The sequence below is a fragment of the Manis javanica genome, chromosome 7, assembly GCF_040802235.1.
Source record: "Manis javanica isolate MJ-LG chromosome 7, MJ_LKY, whole genome shotgun sequence".
Lineage (NCBI taxonomy): Eukaryota > Metazoa > Chordata > Mammalia > Pholidota > Manidae > Manis > Manis javanica.
In genome coordinates this window covers 128732762-128754414 of record NC_133162.1, presented here as the reverse complement: position 1 = coordinate 128754414, position 21653 = coordinate 128732762, and the positions used below count along the sequence as shown (strand labels likewise).

General features: G+C 36.1%; 1 protein-coding gene across 2 annotated transcripts in view; it reads left to right on the top strand.

Annotated features, from left to right (window-relative positions):
* Positions 1 to 21653, top strand: part of KCNH7 (potassium voltage-gated channel subfamily H member 7) — a 434910-nt gene that overhangs the window by 345348 nt on the left and 67909 nt on the right. For both annotated transcript variants that reach the window (XM_073241556.1, XM_073241555.1), the window contains one exon: positions 10246 to 10671. In XM_073241556.1, the coding sequence (XP_073097657.1) occupies positions 10246 to 10671 (426 nt within the window). The remainder of the gene's footprint in view (positions 1 to 10245; positions 10672 to 21653) is intronic.

Below are 21653 nucleotides of genomic sequence, written 5' to 3'. Positions count from 1 at the left end.
TTCTTATGAGGATAACCAGCCACATTGGATTAGGACCTACCTCAGTCCTGTAGGACTTCATTTTAAATTGATTATATCTATAAAAATCGTATTTCCAAATAAAGCCACATTCACTGACGCTGGAGGTAAGACCTTGAGTATATCTTTTGGGAGGCCACAATTCAACCCACAGCAAGCATTGTAAAATTGTAATATTCAAATGAGATAATGCACACCAAGCCTTCAGTAAATAATATATATTCACTAAGCTTCAGGAATATTATGTTTGATAATACCATAGTTGGCTCTGAGACCTCAGGCAAATTATTTAACCTCTCTGAGTCAATTTCCTTGTCTATAAAAATGGAGATAATAATGCTTACCTCAAAGAGCTGTTGAGAGAATTGAATGCCATAATTCAGTACTGGGCCTGGTAACTAACATAAAGGACACTTGGTTTTAACCATCCTCATTCTCCAAGACAAAGGATTGAGGAGCTGAGCAGGCGCTCTCTCGGGAATTGCAGTGTCATCATATGTACCATATTTCAAGGAGAAAGTCCATGTATTAGGGTAATGATAGCTGCTGGAACTTCTAACCCCCATAATACTGTGGCTTCTCCCAGTATTCTGTTTCATTGTCAAGCAGTAGCAGAAGCTGGTATTCCTGTACAAAGGATGATTTTCCTCCTCTTGGTAATTTGGTGACCCAGGTTTCCTGCATTTGGAGGCTCCACTGCCCCATAGGACTTAAGTGCCTGAGGCTTTGAAGGCACCTGGATTATCAAGTAGAAGGAAAAAGGAAGAAGGGCAAGATTTACTCACTTCTTGAAAGCTTTCAGCAGCCATCAGGCCACACATACAAATGGGGCGGGGCATTGTTTCTAGGCTGGGCAGACACCTTCTAACAGCTCTACTCCAGGGCGGGGAGAACACCACATATGGGGGCACACCAGCTGTCTCTACCATAATCCTTTCCCTCAGGAATCTTCTGTCTTTCCATCTCCATTGTCTCTTTTGCTTTAAGTTACAAACATGCCCATTGTACTTACTAGGTACATTCCAGGTGCTATGCTAAGCCCCAGGAATACTGGCTATGTATTTTTTTCTCAAGCCCACATTTTAGCAATTCCCAGTGTGTTCCTCTCTGTTTACAATCTCTTGGCAAATAAATACACTTTCCAGAACTTGAGTCACTGCCTCTGCAGGAAGAAATCTCAAGTTCCAGTCCCCTTGGAAACTTTCTCCCAGACTTGCTGTATGTCAGGCCCCTCTTCCTAGCGGCACCTGGCTCACCAACCCCAAAGTGTCCTAGCCAAGCCTCCATTTCCCTCTCCCGTCTCTAAGCCCATTCCTCACTTATCTGTGCTTTTGAAAAACATTTTTGAAAGGCTTTCTTACCAACTAGTGTGCTAAAGATAAAGGAAATGGAGAGAAGAATGCATGTGTACAGTTTCCATGAGAGGAAACTTGGAAGAAGCAAAGAGGTAAACATTAGGCCAGAGGGCAACTGGTATCAGCAACAAGACGACGCTGCAAGTTCCTCAGGGGTGTCTGGCACAGGGCGGGGAGGCCAGAAAGCAGGGCCACTGTCCAGCTGGTCACTGGCATGGAAGCTAAGAGTTTACAGTTTACAGTAATTACGGTTTGCCTGTAATTCTTAATATGACTATACTTGAAGTAATTTATGCATATTGTAAGTGTTTAACATATTATCTAACCTATGTCTCTCATATTCTGAGTAACATATTTTAAGAAGCAGCTATTTTTCATATTAGCCTATACTGCACAGCACATACAAAACACAACCTGACTCAGCTGAACCTAGGTGACTCTGATTTTTGCAAAATCCGACAATCATCCCAACTCGATCCAATACTCACAGAAGCACACACATGCATGCACGCGCACACATGGTTAAATGTCGACTTAAGCCTTAGAAGATTCTTTGAATACAGAATGCTACAATGATTCTCTACCTATTTTAATGTATTATTTATTTTTAAAATCTTCTTATGTGTCAGGTTTTTTTAACTGTGTGAATGCGTTTCATCTTTTAATTTCCATATCGAGGTAATCACCAATGGAGGTGCCTCTTTCAGTGAAAATTATTCAGGGTTTGCTGTATTTCTCAAATCATTTGCTGAAAAAAGCCAGGGGAGTTTAGATCTTTCCTGATGCTATATAATCTATCTGATAGACTTTGTTACAGACGACTCTTCCCGATAGATAAAAATACAGCTAGCCTATTAGTTAACTGCAAGTCCCGAGTAAAGGATAAATAACAGACGAACAGTCTCTAAAAACACCTCAGCATGGCATTGAATTAGCTGCCAAAAGTACTGTATAATCTTTTGGAAGGCTTAATCGTTCCCTATTGCACTTTTCAAAAGAGAAGAGTAATTATTAATCCTGGTGTTCGCACAAAATTTTCACAGCAGATCTTCATTGAATAAATAGAGCTGTTTTGTATAAAGAATGTGGTTTTATATAACACTTAGCTGTGAAAAGTTAAACAAATAGCAATGTGCTAGCAAGAAGAAAAACTGTATTTGCCAAAGAAAACCGTATTTTGGTCTGTATTAAACTGTACATTTAATTGGTGGTTTGAATGAAAATAGAAGTGTCTTTCTGGAGACCGTGGAGTTCCCCTTTTTTATATGGTGAGGTTGTTGTCCCCTCTTTTCTTTCCCTCTTCAAAGAAAATCCTTATAATAGTTCAATTAATCATGTTTTGTCTTGCTAAAGTATGTTATTTCTCAAATGTGTGGGACAAGTTGGCTCTCTTAAGGAAACCTAATAGACTGGTTAGCAACTGGGTTTTGTTTTTTTGTTTTTTTAGTCACTGGCCCCTTAGAATCCTACTCAAATTTTTAAAACAAATATTTACCTATCTAATATTTCATTTCCAACAGAATGGCTCCAAGTACTTTCAACATGAATTTTAACTTGCTTGTGACACATGATTTATATATTTATCCTATTTCCAAAGGAGTATGAGGAAACATTATAAAAGATATGCATTTAGGCCATGAAAATGGAAATAGAGCGAGTAGAACACAGTAAGGGGAAATAGAAATAATTGCACTGAAATTATAAACTCAGCGTTCTGCAAGAAGGCAAAAGGGACTATAATTAATGAAATAATTCTTATCACTTTATGAAACGAAAAATAGGTGAAACCTTTTGATTCTTCAAGGCAGATTAATTGTTTTCTGGAAATGAATTATAAAAGGAATATAGAAAGCAACACTTCCCAAAATGACATTAAACAGCCTAAGCATTGCATTTAGTGATAGTTTATGGGGGGAGGGGGAGGAAATGCAAAAATGTATCAATCCAGAATGAAACCTTGAAGTTTGAGGATGATATGCCAACAAAGTTTTTAATAAGAGGTCTCATCTAATGAGTCTTTGAAAAGTGGCAGTATTTTAATCTAACTTGATGAGTAATGTAAATATACTCGGAGGATAAGCACCCTCACCTTTAGCATGTCTATATTCTCTGTAAGGATTTGTCCCAGCTACCGATTTGACAGAAATTCGAAGGCAAACCCTTCAAGGCTGGGCAGAGTTGTGTGATGTCTGTGTGGCTGAATGGAGGTCAACATAAGATGAATTAAATGTGCAGGGAGCAAAGGAAACATTCTGTTGTAGAAAACAGTCTGAAGTTGCCTGATAAAGAACAAACTGAATTCTGATAGGAGTGAACCCCTGTGATGTGTGTAGACCCAGATCTTTTCTCCACCAGGAAATTACCCCTTCAAATGGCCTAGATCTTTCTGGGTGAAGTTTTACAGATTTTTTCTTTTTTGCTTTTTATTGTGGACAATCTTAAATATACTATAAAAATAGAGGAAATAATATATATTCATCACCCAGTTTCAACAAAGGTCAGCATACAGCGGACGTGGCATACAACCAGACTTTCCCCGTTCCATCCCCACTCTGAATTGCTGTGTTCCCCATATACCTGTGGCTTCACTTTCTGGGGGTTTCAGTTACCCCACAGTCAGCTGCAGTCTGGAAGCAGAATTGATCCTCTTTCTGACAATTGTCAAGAGATCAGTAGTTGCCTAAAGCTGTCATAAAGCCTAAGTCACCTCACGTAGGCATTTTATCATCTCCCATCATCCCAAGGAGAAGGTTGAGTCAATAAGATGTCTGAGAGAGAGACCATGTCCACATAACTTTTATCATGGCATATTGTTATAGTTGTCCTATTTTATTTTCAGTTGTTATTAGCTGTTAATCATTTACTGTGCCTAATTTATAAACTAAACTTTATCATAGGTATGTATGTATAGGAAAAACATAGTATAGTACACATAGGGTTCAGTACTATCCAGAGGTATCAGGCCTCCACGGGGGTCCTGGACTGTATCGTCCATGGATAAGGAGGGACTGCTGTATATTGAAGCAAACCCCAAATACTATGACATTTTATCCATAAATATTTCACTCTGTACCCCTGAAAGGTAAGAGCTATGTTTTAAAAACATAACCGCAGTATCATCAAATAATAGTAATAATAATTGAAATAACTAAAAGAATTGTTAATAATTCCTGTGATAGCTTGTCTCTTAGATGAGCACAGTTGATTCTTTCCCTCCCACATGCCTGCCACTCCCTGTCAAAAGGTGGACACTATCCGTCCGCTTTCTTGAGGCTTGGCTGGCCTGTGAGTGCTTTAGCAGAAGAATATGGCAGAAGAGATGCTGTACTAGATCCAGCCCTAAACTTTAAGTCAACTGGATGTTTCCACTTCTTTCCTGGGAGCACTGAGTTTCCACAGCAGACATCTTACAACCCTGCAATATGGGACAATATGGGGGACTCTAGGGAAATGGACTATACGGAGAAGTTAAATACAGAAACTATATAATATATATATACATATATATATATGAGAGAGAGTTATAGATTATATCTATAGCTATAATCATAGTTCCAGTAAAATATAAAATTTTTATACATATTATATATACATATATATGTACATACAGATATAGATACATATCTTTAAATTATATTATATATCTATATTTATCTATATAGAGAGAAGGAGAGAAAGATAAAGACCCGTCTAGCATCTTGATGAACTCAGACTTCCAACTGTCCCCACTAAGTTACTAGACATGGGAGTAAAGCCTTCCTGGGTTCTCCACCCAAGCTTAGTCACCAACTGAATATCACTGAGTGACCCCAGGTGACATTGTGGAGCAGAAGAATGGCCCAGCTGAACCCTTTCTAAATCTCTCATCCATAGAACATGGAATAATAAAAGGACTATTGTTTTAAGCCACCATGTTTTGGCTCAGTTTATTCCAATGAGTGGATAACTGAAACAATTCCTTAATATTATCACTATATATTTAGGATATGTTCAGCTTGCCCAGCTGGTTCATAAATGTTTTGGTTATAGTTGGTTTGTTTGAATCAGGATTTAAGTAAGTAACCCTAGAACTCTAAACAATAATGAAATTATTCTATCTATTTCCCATTTTATCAGCTATGTTTATAGAAAGTATCTGATGGGGCATGATAGGTCTGTATAGATAGATGATCTGAGCAAAGATTATTATCACCATTACACAGATAAAAAAACTGAGATACAAGAGATTAAATAACTTATCATAAAAATTGTATCTGGAACTCAAACCCAGGTCTTTTAATTTGAAGTCTTGGGCTCTTTCCCTTATTCCAAATGTGATTGAGCCTTCAGATATTTGTATTACTAAGACTGCCTCTAATAAGACTTATTGCTAGAACCATAAAGAAACAAACGTTTCTCTGCTCTCCATCCTCACACTGAGATGTATTTATTTCTCAGCTGTGTCCCCCTCTCCATCTCTGCCACCTGCCCTTCTACACAGGCTTTCCTGGCCCCTTTTTATTTCCCTTTCTTTCTTAGCACCAAAGTCCTAATTATGTCTAAGCCTCTGGTCCTGCCCCCTCTGGTTTCTCTTCCCTTCCACTGCCAGATGCATTTACCTAAAACTAAATTTGGCCACCTTACCTTTTCTGGTACCCTTCGGCAATTCTCAAACCAGTATCCATGGCAAGAAACATTCTCAGACAGCCAGGAGTTCTCCTGGGAAATCTCACAAATTCCTGAGTCTTGGTGAAAACCTGACACAGTATGATGATCTTCCAAATGAATGATGTAATCACTTAATAAAAGAATACTGCCACCTATCTGACTCCAGTGCCTACGAATGCATTTGGATTTACAGTGAGAACTCATGATACTAAAGCAGGCCATATAAGCAAGTTTTTGAAGTCCTCTGGTTAGTAAGATTTATGAGAGTTAAGTGATCATACTACACAGACAGAGCTATGCAGAAGTCAAAAGAACTTGTACCATAATGTTTGGCCCAAACCTATCACTTCAAATGCATTGTCAATACACACTCCATATTGTACATACCAAATTTCAGTGGTTCAGTATTAACAAATTAATTACCTTTATGAACCCAATTCCAGAGATAATTTGATTAAATAACCACTTAATGTAGAATACAATAATCCCCCAAAGTTAATCTGAACTTGAAGTAGACAAAAACTTTTATACGGTATCAGGTAACACCACTTAAATGAGATTCTTAAGCCTAGTAGAAGAAGAATTTGAATTAAGGTTTAGATTACCCTAAAACAGTCATAAAATCTGTAAGGATTGTATTACTTTTTTAACAACATACTTCTACAAAAAAGCATTGGGGTTAGAATAGATGAAAAATTTTGCCAATTAGATCAAATCACATGAATAGCCATATCATTTTTGACATAACATATGTGTCAGTGATGAGAGTTTGAATTCAGTAGTTTTGCACATATTTTAATAACTTGTTGTCACTTTCTGTCATTGCATTAGTTTCCTGGGGCTGTCATAACAAAAGACCAAAAAATGGTGGCTTAAAACACAGAAGGCATTCTTTCACAATTCTGGGGTCTAGTACTCCAAAATCAAGGTATTGGCAAGATGGGTTTCTTCTGGTGGGTCTGAGGGAAAATGCATTCCATGCTTCTCTTCTGGGCTCTGCTGCCTGCCACCAGCCCTTGGTGTTCTTTGGCTTGTAACTGTATCTGCCTTCATTGTCACATGGCAGTCTCTCTGTCTGTCTTTGTGTCTCTGTACTTAAATGTTCCTCTTTTTATAAGGACACCTGTTGTAGCATCAAGGTCAACCCCAATCCAGTGTGACTTCATCTTTATTTGGTTACATCTACAAATAGGGTCATATTCACAGGTACCAAAGATTAGAACTTCAACATATCTTTTTGGGGTACACAATTCAATCCACAACAGTCATATTAAGAGGTATAAAGCATAAGAAGTTTTGACCTAGGTTTTTGTACATATTAACCTAACATTATAAGTAAAAATAATATAAATCATAACTGGGGTTCTGCAAAAACTAATTTTCCCTTAAAAGGAGTCTTTATCTTATTCAAGTATGAGACACTCCGACCTAAAGGAAAAAAACCTGTGAATCCTATCACGTCACATTGGATTTCCCACAGCCTGTCGCTTCCCCTCTCCGCTTCCCTCCCCCATCACTATATCCCTTGCTTTTTATCCATTAGCAATGGAAGACAGCTTGTAACTCTTGAACACACATCATTTCCTGCCACCCTACCTTTGTTCTTTCTGTTCTCTACCTCTACTGTTTTTTCCTTTCCAGTTTCTTCAATTCCCAGGTGCATTCTTTTCTGTCTCCTATGCAAAGTTTCAGTTCAAGTGCCATCTCTTCCCAAAAGTCCTCGGTGGAGACCTCCCCCCTCATCAGTGCCACCACTTAAACCAGAGACAGTGCCCGAGCTCCACAGGACTCCCATTTTCCTTCATATCTGTCTCTTCTAATAAACCATAAACTCCATGATGTCTGCATTGTCTTCCCTATTTTTCTGTCTCCACCTCTTTGCCCAGTACTCATCCAACTGGTAAATGACTGTTGCATAGGTAGGATGGAACAAGTTCCATCTACAGTTTTTCCTTCTCAGAGGAAGTCCCGTGGTGCTATATGCATTCTAACTTAAGCTTCTGCTAAAAAACAAGTATTCAGTTTGCCCCATGTAAGAAGTTGGTATCAGAAACATGTCACTTAACGCGGAGCAAGCTCAGATAAATAACCTCCTTTAAAAATGACTTTTATGTTGTTCTCTTTGGATATCTACATTCCCTTTTTTAATTAGATAAATGTATGAATTTAGGGACTTAGGAAGATTTCAGCAGCTCAAAAATGTTGGTCATGTCTTGCCAGAGTACACTGTGTTCATAGAGGAAGCCAATGGGAGAAGATGCTGGAAAGACTGCATATGTCCCTATTTTAGAAGACTTTGAAGGCCAAAATAATGTTTTGGATTTTACTTTCTATATTCTGAGTAGTGCTTGGTTTTTGAGAATGGAATATTACATAATGACATAATGACACCTTTAGAGATGATCCATTCTTTCTAGACTAAAATATCACCCACTCATTTTGTGTACTAAGCATAAGAGGCCTGGAGTTCTATCAGTCTGTGCTTATCAAGTGACAGATTAGCCAAACATCATTCCTATTTGGATCTTGGAAGTCAGATACAAATATAGATATGGATATAGGTATAGATACAGATATTGGATTCTGAGGATTTTTAGTATTTCATAAGTAATAAAATCACTTTATTTTTCAGATTTCTATTTTACTAATAATTAATTCCTGTCATTCCTCTTAATAGCTTAAAATACAGCCCTGTATCCTCCATATACTGGTAGTTCACATTTACTGTGGGCCGAAAAAATGGTTAGATTCTCTATTATTTTCTTTTTCAAAGCTAATAAAATCAGTTTGCTGCTATCTGAAAACAGCTTTCTCTATTTTAACTGAACTCTTGGTACATTTAAAAGTCATGTTGTACCTCATTTGAGGCTGTTATTTGATTTCTCAAGTTCTTTTTAAAATAGGAATGGTAACATTTTATGTGGGAAAAAAGATATGAACTATGACTATGAAAATAAGATTTAAAATTGAAATTTGTCTGAGATAATTTATTGTTATAACCAAGTTAAAACCTACATGGATAGAATTACCAAGAACACAGAAATAACACACTTTGACTAATCAATGTAGGTTTGCCTGAGATCCATGCTGCGAAGCTAATGTATCAACTGTGCTTAGAAGAATTTAGTCTCAAGAAAATTTATGTAATGAAATTAACTGAAATAGGGCCACTGCAGAGATATTCACAAAAAGAGATTGTAAACTACCCCTCCCTTTAAAAAAATGCTTCCATGTGCCATTTGTGGAGTGATTAAGATTTTTAAATTACTTAAAACTCATATATTAAAGCTAATTACATTTCCTGGGTAGCTAGATAACCTTTCTGTTTTGATCTTTATTCTTGAAACTTGGTCTAACATCATCACCTCATGAACTATTTTATTGGGTCACAGCAACTCAAGTTTAGCTCTCATTTTTTCAGATAAACTGGGACTATAAAAGGTGAACTATTTCACTATCCAACACCTTACTCAGGAGAATAAATTTTAGAGTTTAAGTACTCCTCGGTTGCTAAGAATCTTGCAACATTTCCAGATTAAAATTCTGAACATTTTCTGGCTCCATTCTCTCTTCACGGTTCTCTAAATGTGACGGAGAAGTTGAAGTGCAAGTGTATTTGTCCCAGAATACAAAGTACTCTCTCAACCTTTTAGGAAAAAAAAAAGGGCTTTGTGTTTATTTTAATCTCATGTGCCTTTTTTTCTAATGCTAAAAACAGATTGCAGGTGAGAAATTTTTAATTAAAGATTTGAATGAGTTGGGTTTAATTTATCAAAGTTTAATTATAAATTAAATATATGTAAATTAAATATGACCATGGATCCAAGTACACTGCTTCAATTCATTACAGCCAATCCTTTTTTTAGGTTTGAAAACAGAATTACTCACGTATCAAACTGATTTTATTATTTTCTAAAAACAGCTACAAATTTGTTTCCTGAGTAGTAGTATGTTTCAAAGTATCCAGTAACCATTCCTTGGTATCTCAGTGACAATATTCATTTTTCAGTGGAAATCATATTTATCAAGAAATGTCAGGGTCAAATATGCTATATACTCGGGATGTTTATGGGTTCCTTTATATAGTGTGCTTTTCATGAATACTTCAAAACGACGTGAAATTTTCTAATACATTTTTCTGTATAAGAACCTTAATATTTATATAGGCTTGGAGATTAAATAATGGCATTTTTATGTACTGTAAGATTCTCTTTTATCTGTTCAGGTTCTCTCTTTAGGAGCAGATGTCCTGCCAGAATATAAACTGCAGACGCCGCGCATCAACAAGTTTACAATATTGCACTACAGCCCTTTCAAGGCCGTCTGGGACTGGCTTATTCTGCTGCTGGTCATATACACTGCTATATTCACCCCGTACTCGGCGGCCTTCCTCCTCAATGACAGAGAAGAACAGAAAAGACGCGAATGTGGCTATTCTTGCAGCCCTTTGAACGTGGTAGACTTGATTGTGGATATTATGTTTATCATAGATATTCTAATCAACTTCAGAACAACATATGTAAATCAGAACGAAGAAGTGGTAAGTGATCCAGCCAAAATAGCAATACACTACTTCAAGGGCTGGTTCCTGATTGACATGGTTGCAGCGATTCCTTTTGACTTACTGATTTTTGGATCTGGTTCTGATGAGGTAAGAGCTGCTTAAGATGCTTAAGAATATTATTTTCTGAACGATTGCAATTATGAAAGTGAATCTGTTATAACTGCCAAGAAAAAAAGGCATGGTTGCTTCATAAACTTCCTGTATCTCACAGATGAAATTCATTTGCAATTGGAAATACTATAAAATGAAATATGGAACCATTTTACCATTGGAAATAACTCACAATTCTCTTTTTCACTAAGAGTTACTAAAGACTATCCAGTAGCCAACAAAATAAACCTTGAGACAAGTTGAATTTTGAAATTCAAGGTCCTTTTCTACCTAAAAACCCCTTACCCTCTCACCATTTTTTTTTCCAAAAGGAGAGATCAAATATCAAATAAATTTTCTGCAAATGTTTGCTCCCTGATCAATTAATGCTTCAGGACAAAAAAATCTTCCTCTGCCAAGGGGAAGAATAGGTTTAGAAGTAAGTTTTTCCCTATAGAATATGTCCGTCAAACTGTGAGTCAGTTAAAAGCAAGGCACGGAACAATGTACTCTTCCTGGATTCTACAACTTTAGACAAAAGCTTAATTTAAGCCCGACTCTCACCTCTAAGGATGGTATTAACTTCCTGTCTTAAGCTGTTGTTTTTTTTTTAAACTTGCTACTCCAGTGAGATAATATATGAGAACTTTAAGCAAAATAGGTTTTTTTTAAGTCAGCTTTTGTTAAATTAGTTGAACATTTAATGTTAGAAACTCCTAACTTTGGTATCAATTAAAAGAAAGGAAAGTGAAGTACCTCTTTTTGATATTTATCCTTGTGAGTTTCTTACAATGGGTGATACACGTAATCACATCAGGTAAGTCCTTATGGATAAACAATGGATAAACAATTGTATAACGTCACTCTTCCAAATTTTGAAATATATACACCAACAGCAAATTAAATTTCATCTTAGTGAAATGAAAGAACGAACAAATAAATAGGCAAATAGCATTGTTGAGGGAAGTTGATTTACTGTTGATATTTAATTAACAGTCAAACCAGTGAGATTTAGATTTGCTGATTATAGCCATTAAGGTAGAATTTCTAGGCTGCAACACTTGATTAGTTTAATTTCATTTACTGTATCACTTGAAAATAATAAAATTCATTAAAATATGTAATTTAGATAAGCCCTCTGAGAGACAGCAAGCACTTCAAGTGAGCTAAAGCAAGAGAATATTTGTGTGATTCACGTTAGTATGGCTTGAAATGGTCTTGGGATAAAATGGCGTACAGATCACCTTTCTCATGTAGCATCAAGGAAAAGGGGAAGTTTGCCACAGAGAAATGAATGCCCACTGACCTCTCCAATATGAGTTCATAAATTCCACATATTCCCAAAACTGCTTCTCACTCTTTTAAGAAGTGTTGTGATATGAAAAAGATCTGGCTTTGGGATCAGACAGACCTGGGTTTGATTCTCCTTTGTGCCACTTAATCGCTGTATTCCGGTCAGAGGTCTAACTCTAATAATTCATTTTTTTCTGTAAAACTGTGAAGGTAGGTCCTTGTGATTTTTAAATATAAAGCAGCATGTCTGAAGAAACCAGCCCAGTACCAGGTACATAATAATTGCTTGCCAAAGATAACTTCGCTTTTCCTTCTCACCCCTGGATTACAGCCCCTGTTTGTTAATGAAGTCTTCCCTTAAAAACTTACATCTTACCACATTAATCCATAAATGCCTCGATTATTCACAATTGGCTTACTCCACAACACTGACTATATCCCATCAAACAAATAAGAATAAAATGACAGTTTGACAATACAAAACAAGTAACTCTCCTATTAATCATTATTTAACAAATAGCTATTGAGTGTTCATTACCTTACAGTAGTTATTGATTAGCCTAGTTAAAGCTAGGAATCCTGAAGAAATGGAAAATGGAAAAGAAGTATTTTGAGGACTGTTATTGGGTTACAAAGCACAGGAGCATGGGGTATGTGGTGGGGGAAGTATGTCAGCATCTAGGATGTGTCAAATAGAGGGAGATCTGGAAGGGCTGAGACTGGGCTGGGTCAGCTGTGAAGGGAACAAGGCCATCGATGGATGGGACCACTTCATACATTTACAGGAGTGACAATGAAGTGACAATGAAGATATTCTTCTTATATACAAACTATATCATATAGCTATTTACATATATATATGTATGTATACACACACACACACATAGAGAGAGAGTCAGGTGTTTTAGCATATAGTGATGTTTCAGAATAATAATTTTCCAAAAATGTATAATATGTCACATAATAAGAGTACTAAAAATATTCAGCATCCATGTTTGTTTTAGGCTTAAAAAAAAAAAAACAGAAATGCTTCCAGGGAAAGGAGATTTTGAATTCAAATAGCCTAATTTGGGAAGTTTCATTATATGAATATGAAAAAATGTAACACTGTGAGCTTTTTACTCCAAGATGAAATAGCAAATCCTGAAGTCATGAAGCTAGAGATCACTTGGATGAGCAGTCACCTAGCCCAGTGTTTTCCAAGCTGGGTTTTCACCGAGGTGCTCTGAACACTGTGGCCTGAGCTGGGAGCCCCTCAAGGATCCATAGCAAGACAGCTGATGACACTCAGCTATCCACCTACATTGCAAAAAGAGTAGCTTGCTTTTTCTGTTTAACTGATTAGAAGTCCATGCATATTTTCTCAAATGTTAATGAGAATTGACTTAATTCATTTTGCTGTTTCCAAAAAAGGCGTATGGTAACCCCCTCCTTAAGCAGATTCATTCATTCTATATGCATTTACTGTGTGTCAGTGTGCTAGACCCCAGGCTTGAGAAGAAAGTAAGACGAGGACCCCACTATCTGGGAGCTTGCAGTCTAGAATGGGCGAAAATCAAATAAGCAGACAGAGTGCTATCTGAACAATGATTCATAGTCTGATGTGAAAGTGGACATGTGAGCATGGAAGGCGGTCCCGATTACTAGCTTTTCAGCAGAGGGTAGGAAGATCATGCTGGTTAGTGGGGAGCCCATTGGCGGCATGGACCTATAAAGTGTTGCTTTCCAGTCCTATCAGACCCAATATAAGAAATATTTTATACTGCTCCCTTTTATTATTGTTAAAGAAAAGTCATAGATAATATAGCCTTTTTATATACATAATTTCCCAAGTATGATATATGATGCTTACACTTAATATAAAGGAGAAATAAATATTCATAATAAATAGCTGATTGAATATATAAATGTTTCAGACATGCCTACATTAAATGATATAATGAAGTTATCAGATGAAGTTTATATTTAAACAGTAAATTCAGTATTAAACTGAATATGTTTTCTTTACATTTTCATTTTAACACAAGACTTGGGTATATATGTATATGGGTGCTTATATATTTGTGTATACACATACATATACAGGTAGATATGTACATATGCACATATATGCATCTATTAACATTTATACATGCCTAGAGACCCTGTGACTGTGAGATCCACAAATGTAGACTGATACAGTCATGCTGTATACCACACAGTATACAGATATCATATGACCTGCTGTCACTGAAGATGTAATTTTATGAAACAGTGAACAACTCTTAGTGAAAGTCCAAACTAAACAAGTTAATCATCTCTTAATTTACACGGTAGCTAAATTCCTGGAAAATGTAATGAATATTAAAGAATGTGAAAGTGAACTTCTGTTTATATATAAAACCTAGCTTTAAAGCTCATTAAGTATAAATGTGTTTTCTGCCTATAAAGATGAATGTGGGACGTTGAAAAATTATATAGAACACAAGACAATTTTTTGTTGCTGTTAAAGCTTACTCTGGGCACTATAGGACTTCCATCTACCTCACTCTACCTACAAGTAAAGGAAAAATCAAGAAGGTATCAAATAGTATAAAGACATAAATTATGATGAGGGCTGAAAATAAGTCATTGGGTTTGTATGCGTTGGTATTAATCAGATCATATGTTGACCACTAGCCAAACTGAAGTAGCTTCAGATATTAACAGGAAGTGAGTAGGGCCTCTTCTTGTTAGGATCTTGGTAATAAACAGAAGGGAAAAGGGCAATGATTAGAAAGCTGCACATGGTGAAAGAATGGGTTGTTTGATTTTGTTTTCCCTCTTACGATGTTTGTGAGCTAACAAGAGCCATGTGATGCAGAATGACTTGGCTGGGTGGCTGATTTGGATGGGAACTGTAGGAAAGACCTCTGAGGAGGTGCCATTTGAGTTGAGACTTGCCCAGAAGAAACCAGCCTCATGAAACCACATAGGGAGCATTTCAGGCAAAAGAAAACACTAGTGAAAATGATTCAGCTGGTGAATAGCTTGATTCTGTTAGAGAACAGAAAGCCAGTGTCAGGCAGGCTGAACCACAGTGAGTGGGGGTGGAATGCAAAGACATGAGGATGCAGAGACAGGGTCCAAATCACTTGGAGCCATCAGACTAGAGTTTATTCTGGTTACAGTGCAGCCTGCGGGGAGGGAATGATCTAACTGACATTTTTAAAGACTTCATAGCCAATGTCTACAGATTGTTTTTAGTCAGAGTAGAACCAGTCTAACCACTTCAGAGTTTTTGCTATAATATAAGGGAGACAAACCAACATCTTGGACTACATGGTCTACAATAGAAATGAAGAGAAATAGATAAATTTGGAATATGTTAGAGGGAAGCTGTTAGGGCTTGTTGATGATTAAATATTGTTAGAGGAGTAAGAGAAAAAGCAGGATTAATGATGGTTCAAAGACTTTTTGTTGTTTTTTTCTTGTTATAAACATTATTTCGGTCACATTAACCTTTATAGATGATCATGCATTTATCCAGATGGGAAAAACCTAGGGAGAGGGAGGTGTATTATGGGGGTGAATCTCTGTTTGGAGCATGTTAAATTTGAGATGCCTTTTAATCATATGAATCCAGATGGCATATAGGCAAGTAGAAAGACATATAAGTGAGTATAAGAAAAAGAAATGAGATTCATAATTATAAATTAGATAAAATCATACCAAAAGTTGGTTTGGGTCAATGTTCCTACACCAGGACCATACACCCATATCCAAGTGGACTTTGTAAAAGAGTGTGAAGATTCATACTTGATAGGTATGAAGTAAAATCTTGAACCCTGCATTTTTAAAACTGGCAGGAATGATTCTGCTATTTAGATAAATGAGATCTGGTGGCCAAAGAGGAAGTCCAGGAGAGAGAGGGCTTTCGTGTGCACACAGGTGAACATTTGTACAAAATGAGTAAGTGAAGGAGTGATTTTTCAACTAAATGTAAGGACAGTCATGATTTCTTAACTGCTTAATTTAAACTGAATTATTAAAATGTTTTCTTCGATGCATCTCAGCATAACGGGTGACCTTAGAGAAACAACTTTGTCAATGTCAATTAAACATTAATGTTTTTCTTGCCAATTTCCCTAAATGGTAAGCTACTGTAACATTTTCATTTTATTTACATTCACTCTGGAAAAGAAAAACCATTTGAATTGTGGGTCTATATTATTTTATCTACAAAACATGTATGTGAACAGAATAGCTTAGCACATACATTTTTACTAAAGCTGACATGTGAGCAGAATTGTTTATTTTGTCAAAATAATCATTTCATTTTTTAGCTTAAGTATTGCAAATCACCTACTAATAACTATAGGATCTTCTATAATGTTCAGAAAAAACATGTTGAAGAAAATGAATATTGGCAATAACTAGGCTTGCCTATGTCATTAATAAATATCTTCCTGATGTTAATGCCATCCAGATAGACCAAGGAAAAGATTTTCTATTTTTCTTAATTTTTGCGTCATCAAGCATCATGCCATCCATAGCAAATTGCCTCAATATCATTGATTCAGAGGACTAATATTATTGACTCAGTCTCCCAGAAGGTCAACTTTTCAGTATCTGCCTGAAACTTTCCCATATTTTGCTTATCTGTGGCAAATACTACTTTTAGAGATGTTAATGGAATCTAGAGCACTCTATTTAGTTAATACCTCCTTCATTAACCTCTTCCTCCTCTGAAAATTAGTACTCTTTTGATTAATTACTTGCTTATCAACCTCTCTCTTTTCATACCTAACTGTTATTTTTCAAGAATCATGAATGCAGGCAAAGCCTTTGAAATACAGTACTCTTTGAGAGAAAGTTCTAATTGAAAAGGGAAGGTTCTGATCACACTGATGTGTTTGCTTTACTAGTCTGGTAAATGAATCATCGAATGGGTACAAGGAAAAACTTAGCAGGCAGTCACATAGAACTCTGATCATCTGTCAGCATTCTTTTTTTAATCTGATATCTACAATAGTTGTCATTAGTTTGTTGAAAGGAAATTCTAAAACATGAGACATACTCATGTTCAAATATAATTTACAAAGACCTGTATGCATCTATGTACAGAGTATGTACAGAGTAACTGTCTCTAGGTAGTTCTTGGGAGTTAAGGCAGAAGTTTTCATTGGCTTATATTTGAGGCTGTTGATTATGACTCCAAAAGTCTGTTGCATGACCAGTGAGAGGCATGAGATCCCCAATGGAATAATTTTCTAACTGAGGAAATATAAGCACATTCCACCAAAAAAATGTTTTTTCATTAAGTTGATTATGTATATGGGATCTATCTATTGACTACCATTTGCTAGAGATGGCATAAGATATAATTTCTGGTTAAACATTTCTCAGAACAAGTCAAATTCCCATTTTAGTTGTTTATTTACTGTAACATTGCCTACTACTATTTAGAACCATTTGATGACCCCTTTTCCATGTTTTACCACTAACATTTAAATCACTTGACAGCCAGTTTTCCACGTTATTGTAAATAAAGAAAGAAGGTGAGTTCAAATTGCAGCAAAACAAAGTGCTAATTATAAACAAAAATAAAAACATCTCAGCAGTAAATGCTGTTCAGTATTGGAGTGAGTTTCCCAGAGAGGTTGTAAAATCTACCCTTTAAAAGCCACAGTTTGTGGAGAACTTGTGAGGTTTGGTATGAATAAAGAAAGGATAAGCGAGGTGATTCCCCAAGGATTTTTATTAGAAATATTGAAGTAGTGTGACTCAAGTTGCACAAAAGACTTGAAACTAGTTGCAAAAGTATTGAGTTTTATTGGGTAAGTAATCCATTGAATGGCGTGGGCAAGTCCCAGAGCTTAGAGGGAAGGGAAATGAAACCTAAAGCAAAACACGAGTGTGCAGTTACAAAATGCAGTCCTCACTAAATGTTCTCATTTCCCTCCTTATTCCCAAATATCTCTTGACAAACAGGGCAGAATGATGGATTAGGTAGAAAGTTTCAGTGATAATTCATTCTATCAACCCAGTAGATAAAACCAAAAATCCCATACTTGTATTTTCTTACTATACAAGAATAATTCTATGCACTCCCTGTTGGCAAAGCTTTTAAGTGTAAACATCTGAAATGAGGTATTTTAAATGTAAGAGTCGAAAGTGCTTATTATAATGAAAGTAGAATTATTTTTCAAAATTATTTTAGAAAAAATTTGATTAGATTTTCTCTTATGGATGATGCTTTCTCAGTTGGACTGTAGCCAAATTTACTCCTGCATAGAGTTTGCTTAATACTCCTCCAAAGTCACCTATTCTGATTTCAGGCCTTCAAAAAGAATTCCACTTATGTTAAAAAAAAATATTGCCTCATCTCTTATAAAATGTCTTGTTAAAAAAAAAAATCACGTGGTTTTCTTGAGTCTGGGTCCAGTATCTAAAATGTTTACAAAATTGTAGTTGTTTATAGTTTATATTTTTAAAATAAAGTCTAGGAAGAAAGTTGTGCTTAATAAAGGAAACTAACTTCTCCATCAGGATAAGAAAGCATCAAGGGCTTTAATAGCTATGGAAGTAGGTATGTTCTAAAAAAAAATGAAATTGATGATATTCAACAGTCACCTAGAAATTTGAAAAATTGAATCCAGGAGAAGAGTCATTTTGCATTAAAAAAGTTTCTGCCAAAATGTGCTAGAAATGAAAGTTTTAAATAGGTAGATTTTCTTTATTGTGGTATTCAAACAAAACAAAAAAGTGTTTGAAATATCATTCAATGGCCGTGAAGGAGCTGAGTTCTGGCCCCGACAGGGTGGAGACTGGACCTGTTTCCTTTGCTCCATGCTTCGTAGGCAGGGTCAGCAAAGGGACTTGCTTCAGTCTACTTCAAAATGAGTCGCCTCTTTCTATATCTTATTTATTATCATGATGTCTTCGTATTTCATAATAATAATCACACACTTACCTCTAGTGAGCCTTTATGCTTTTTTAGTTTCTACCAAAAGTAACAATAAACAGACAGTATATTTCCAACACCAGTGAACATGCTAGAAAGAACATATAAGAGAAAATTCTTTTTCCCAACTATTTTTAAAATTGTTGTGATGGGTTTAAGGTAGTTTTATTTCTATTTTCAAAAATTGGAAAAAAATCCCACAAAGGTAGATTTCCATGCTATGCCTGGATATTACATGAAATTAGATATACTGTGAGATGACTATGCATTCTGAACACATTCTACTCAGCCAAATTCTGATGTTAACACAATTATATTATAAAGGGGCTGTTGGTCCCATTTTCCACTTGCAAATAATATGATAGCACGTTGAACTAAACAGTGGGGTCAAAGAGTCTCTAACAAGTCAGTAAGAAGAAATTGATTATTCTTTAGTCTACGCTTTCTGAGATTTGGAGGCAATCACTTCTCTCTATTGTGTAATCTGGGGCAAAACACCTTATATCTTTAAAGAGATGTTTACAGAAGAAGCCAAGAGTTATTGCAATCCTAAATGTCATCTACAAGGTGTGCTATACACAATTGTAGCTGAGGAAGAATGCCCAGGTGTATTAGTAGCATCTTGATAACAACAGAAAAAAAGGCAAAGTCATTTGTTACATTGTCAAACTAGCATATGCAGTTATGCGTGGATACATGTGTGGAATCACAAGAGAATGTCTTAATTGAAATCAGCACTCACTCATCCTTGCAATGCTTAGTAGTGTCATCTCCTGTCTCTCTGTCTCTGTTTCTCTGTCTCTCTAAGTTATTTTGTATGAGTCATGTCAATTGGGTTGACACTTCATCATGTACATATTTCTCAAGCTTTCTTTGTCCAGAAAATACATCACTTGTGTGTTATTATATTAGTTATATCCATTTATCTGCTTAAAGGACATACTGTCATCTAGGTTCTACCTTATTTTTGATCTAAACCTAGAAGAAACATCAGAGGTTTCTTTGGGGGGTGGGCAAAAGAAAAGAGGTGGCATGCACAGCAGATCGGATTCCTTTTCTTTTCATAGCCTCATTTTTACTCTACCATCTTTGCAGCCAGAAGAGCATTAATATTACAATGTAATATTAAAACAGCTCTTTTATTTTGAAGCATTTCATCAACCAAATACTTAGAGAATTTTCATTGTATTTCATTTATTTTGAGGTTCCGAGAGAAATTCTGTTCCAATGACAAGAAATTTTGAACAATAATCCTCAAATATTTCTGATTTTTCCATACAAGAAAATAGGGAACAGAGTTAGGGGACAAAATAAACACACACACTCGAGCTGTGAAGTGCAGAAAGACACACTGAGCCAGGATGATTCCTGGGTCCAGAGTGTGAGTGGTCAGCACATCTAGATGACGTTCTTGTCTTTGAAATTCCTGTCATTTCCTGAGGCGGCTAAAGGGCTCATGCTGACAGGCCTCCTCTTGGGATTCCACCTATCGAAGCGATGCCTTTGGAAAATACGTCATCTCTACCAAGCTCCTAATGATAAATTTCTGACTTACTGATGGAAACAACAGTATATAGAATATTCAAATAGAGACACAAAGAGCTACTATTTACTGGCTATTATTTACAACCCTCTGAGGAGACATTAATAATGCCCATCTGCAGATGAAGAGATTGATGCTTAAGGATTAAATAAATAACCTGAGGTGACATACTGATGTAAAAGCATAATTTGAACATAAGTTTGTTCCAAACTAGTAGAACACAATTGCTAAGCTAGAATATTGATAATACAAATAGTGTAAAGTTGGCTCTCTCCCCAGAACCGCCTAAGACTTAGACTCTCCATTTATTCATTGAGAAGAGATATAATTTTAAACTTGTGAATAAAAAAAAGAACAATGTTTCTTTCATTGCACCCTAAAAGATAATACCTCAGCATTGGAAACAGAGAAGAGCTACTTCTCCACCTATTCCTAAATGTGCAAAGGCCAGAGTTCAACTGTGCTAAGCGCATCTTATCTCCACTACCAGCTCCTCTCATCTCTGGAGGGTTCCAATACTAACTGGGAAGAATTCACGGGGTATCTCCCTTCCCTTGTGACCACTCTAGCACAAGAAGAGAAAACTACAACACTTACTACACAGAACTTTAATGAAAAGATTTTTCTTGATATTTCATGGTCTTTTTTATCAAGTCAGTATGAATAGATACAGGGTGAGAGTTATGCCATATGCTCTGTCCTTAATTAAAATATGTGTTGTTAATTCACTTGGATGTACTTTGTGAAATAAACACCAACAATGAACATGAAATGACTCAATAATTGATTGGTAAACACCATGTAACTATGGAATAATTATATGCCCTGTGAATTATATAGTACTTATAGTTGACATTATTGAGGAAACCTAAGAAATGAACTTGTAATTTGTACTTATCAGATTTCAAATCTGAACAACTAGTTAAGTATCCTATTATTATATGGAAGTGTCCTATCATTAGATACCTGGTCAGTAATAATCATACAATTAGTTACACATATCACACCCCAAAGCAAAATACATACTATCATTGGATATCAAGAAATAATTTACCAGTTTAACCCATTTAGGAAGGAAAAATGAATTTAAATACAGTGCCTAATGCATGCATGCAGCCATCCAAAAAGTGTCCCAGTCAGCTGCTTGACCGGCTCCTTCTCATTATGCAGGACTTTCCCGACTCAGCAGCCAGAGCCTGTGGGTCTTCCTTTGGCAGG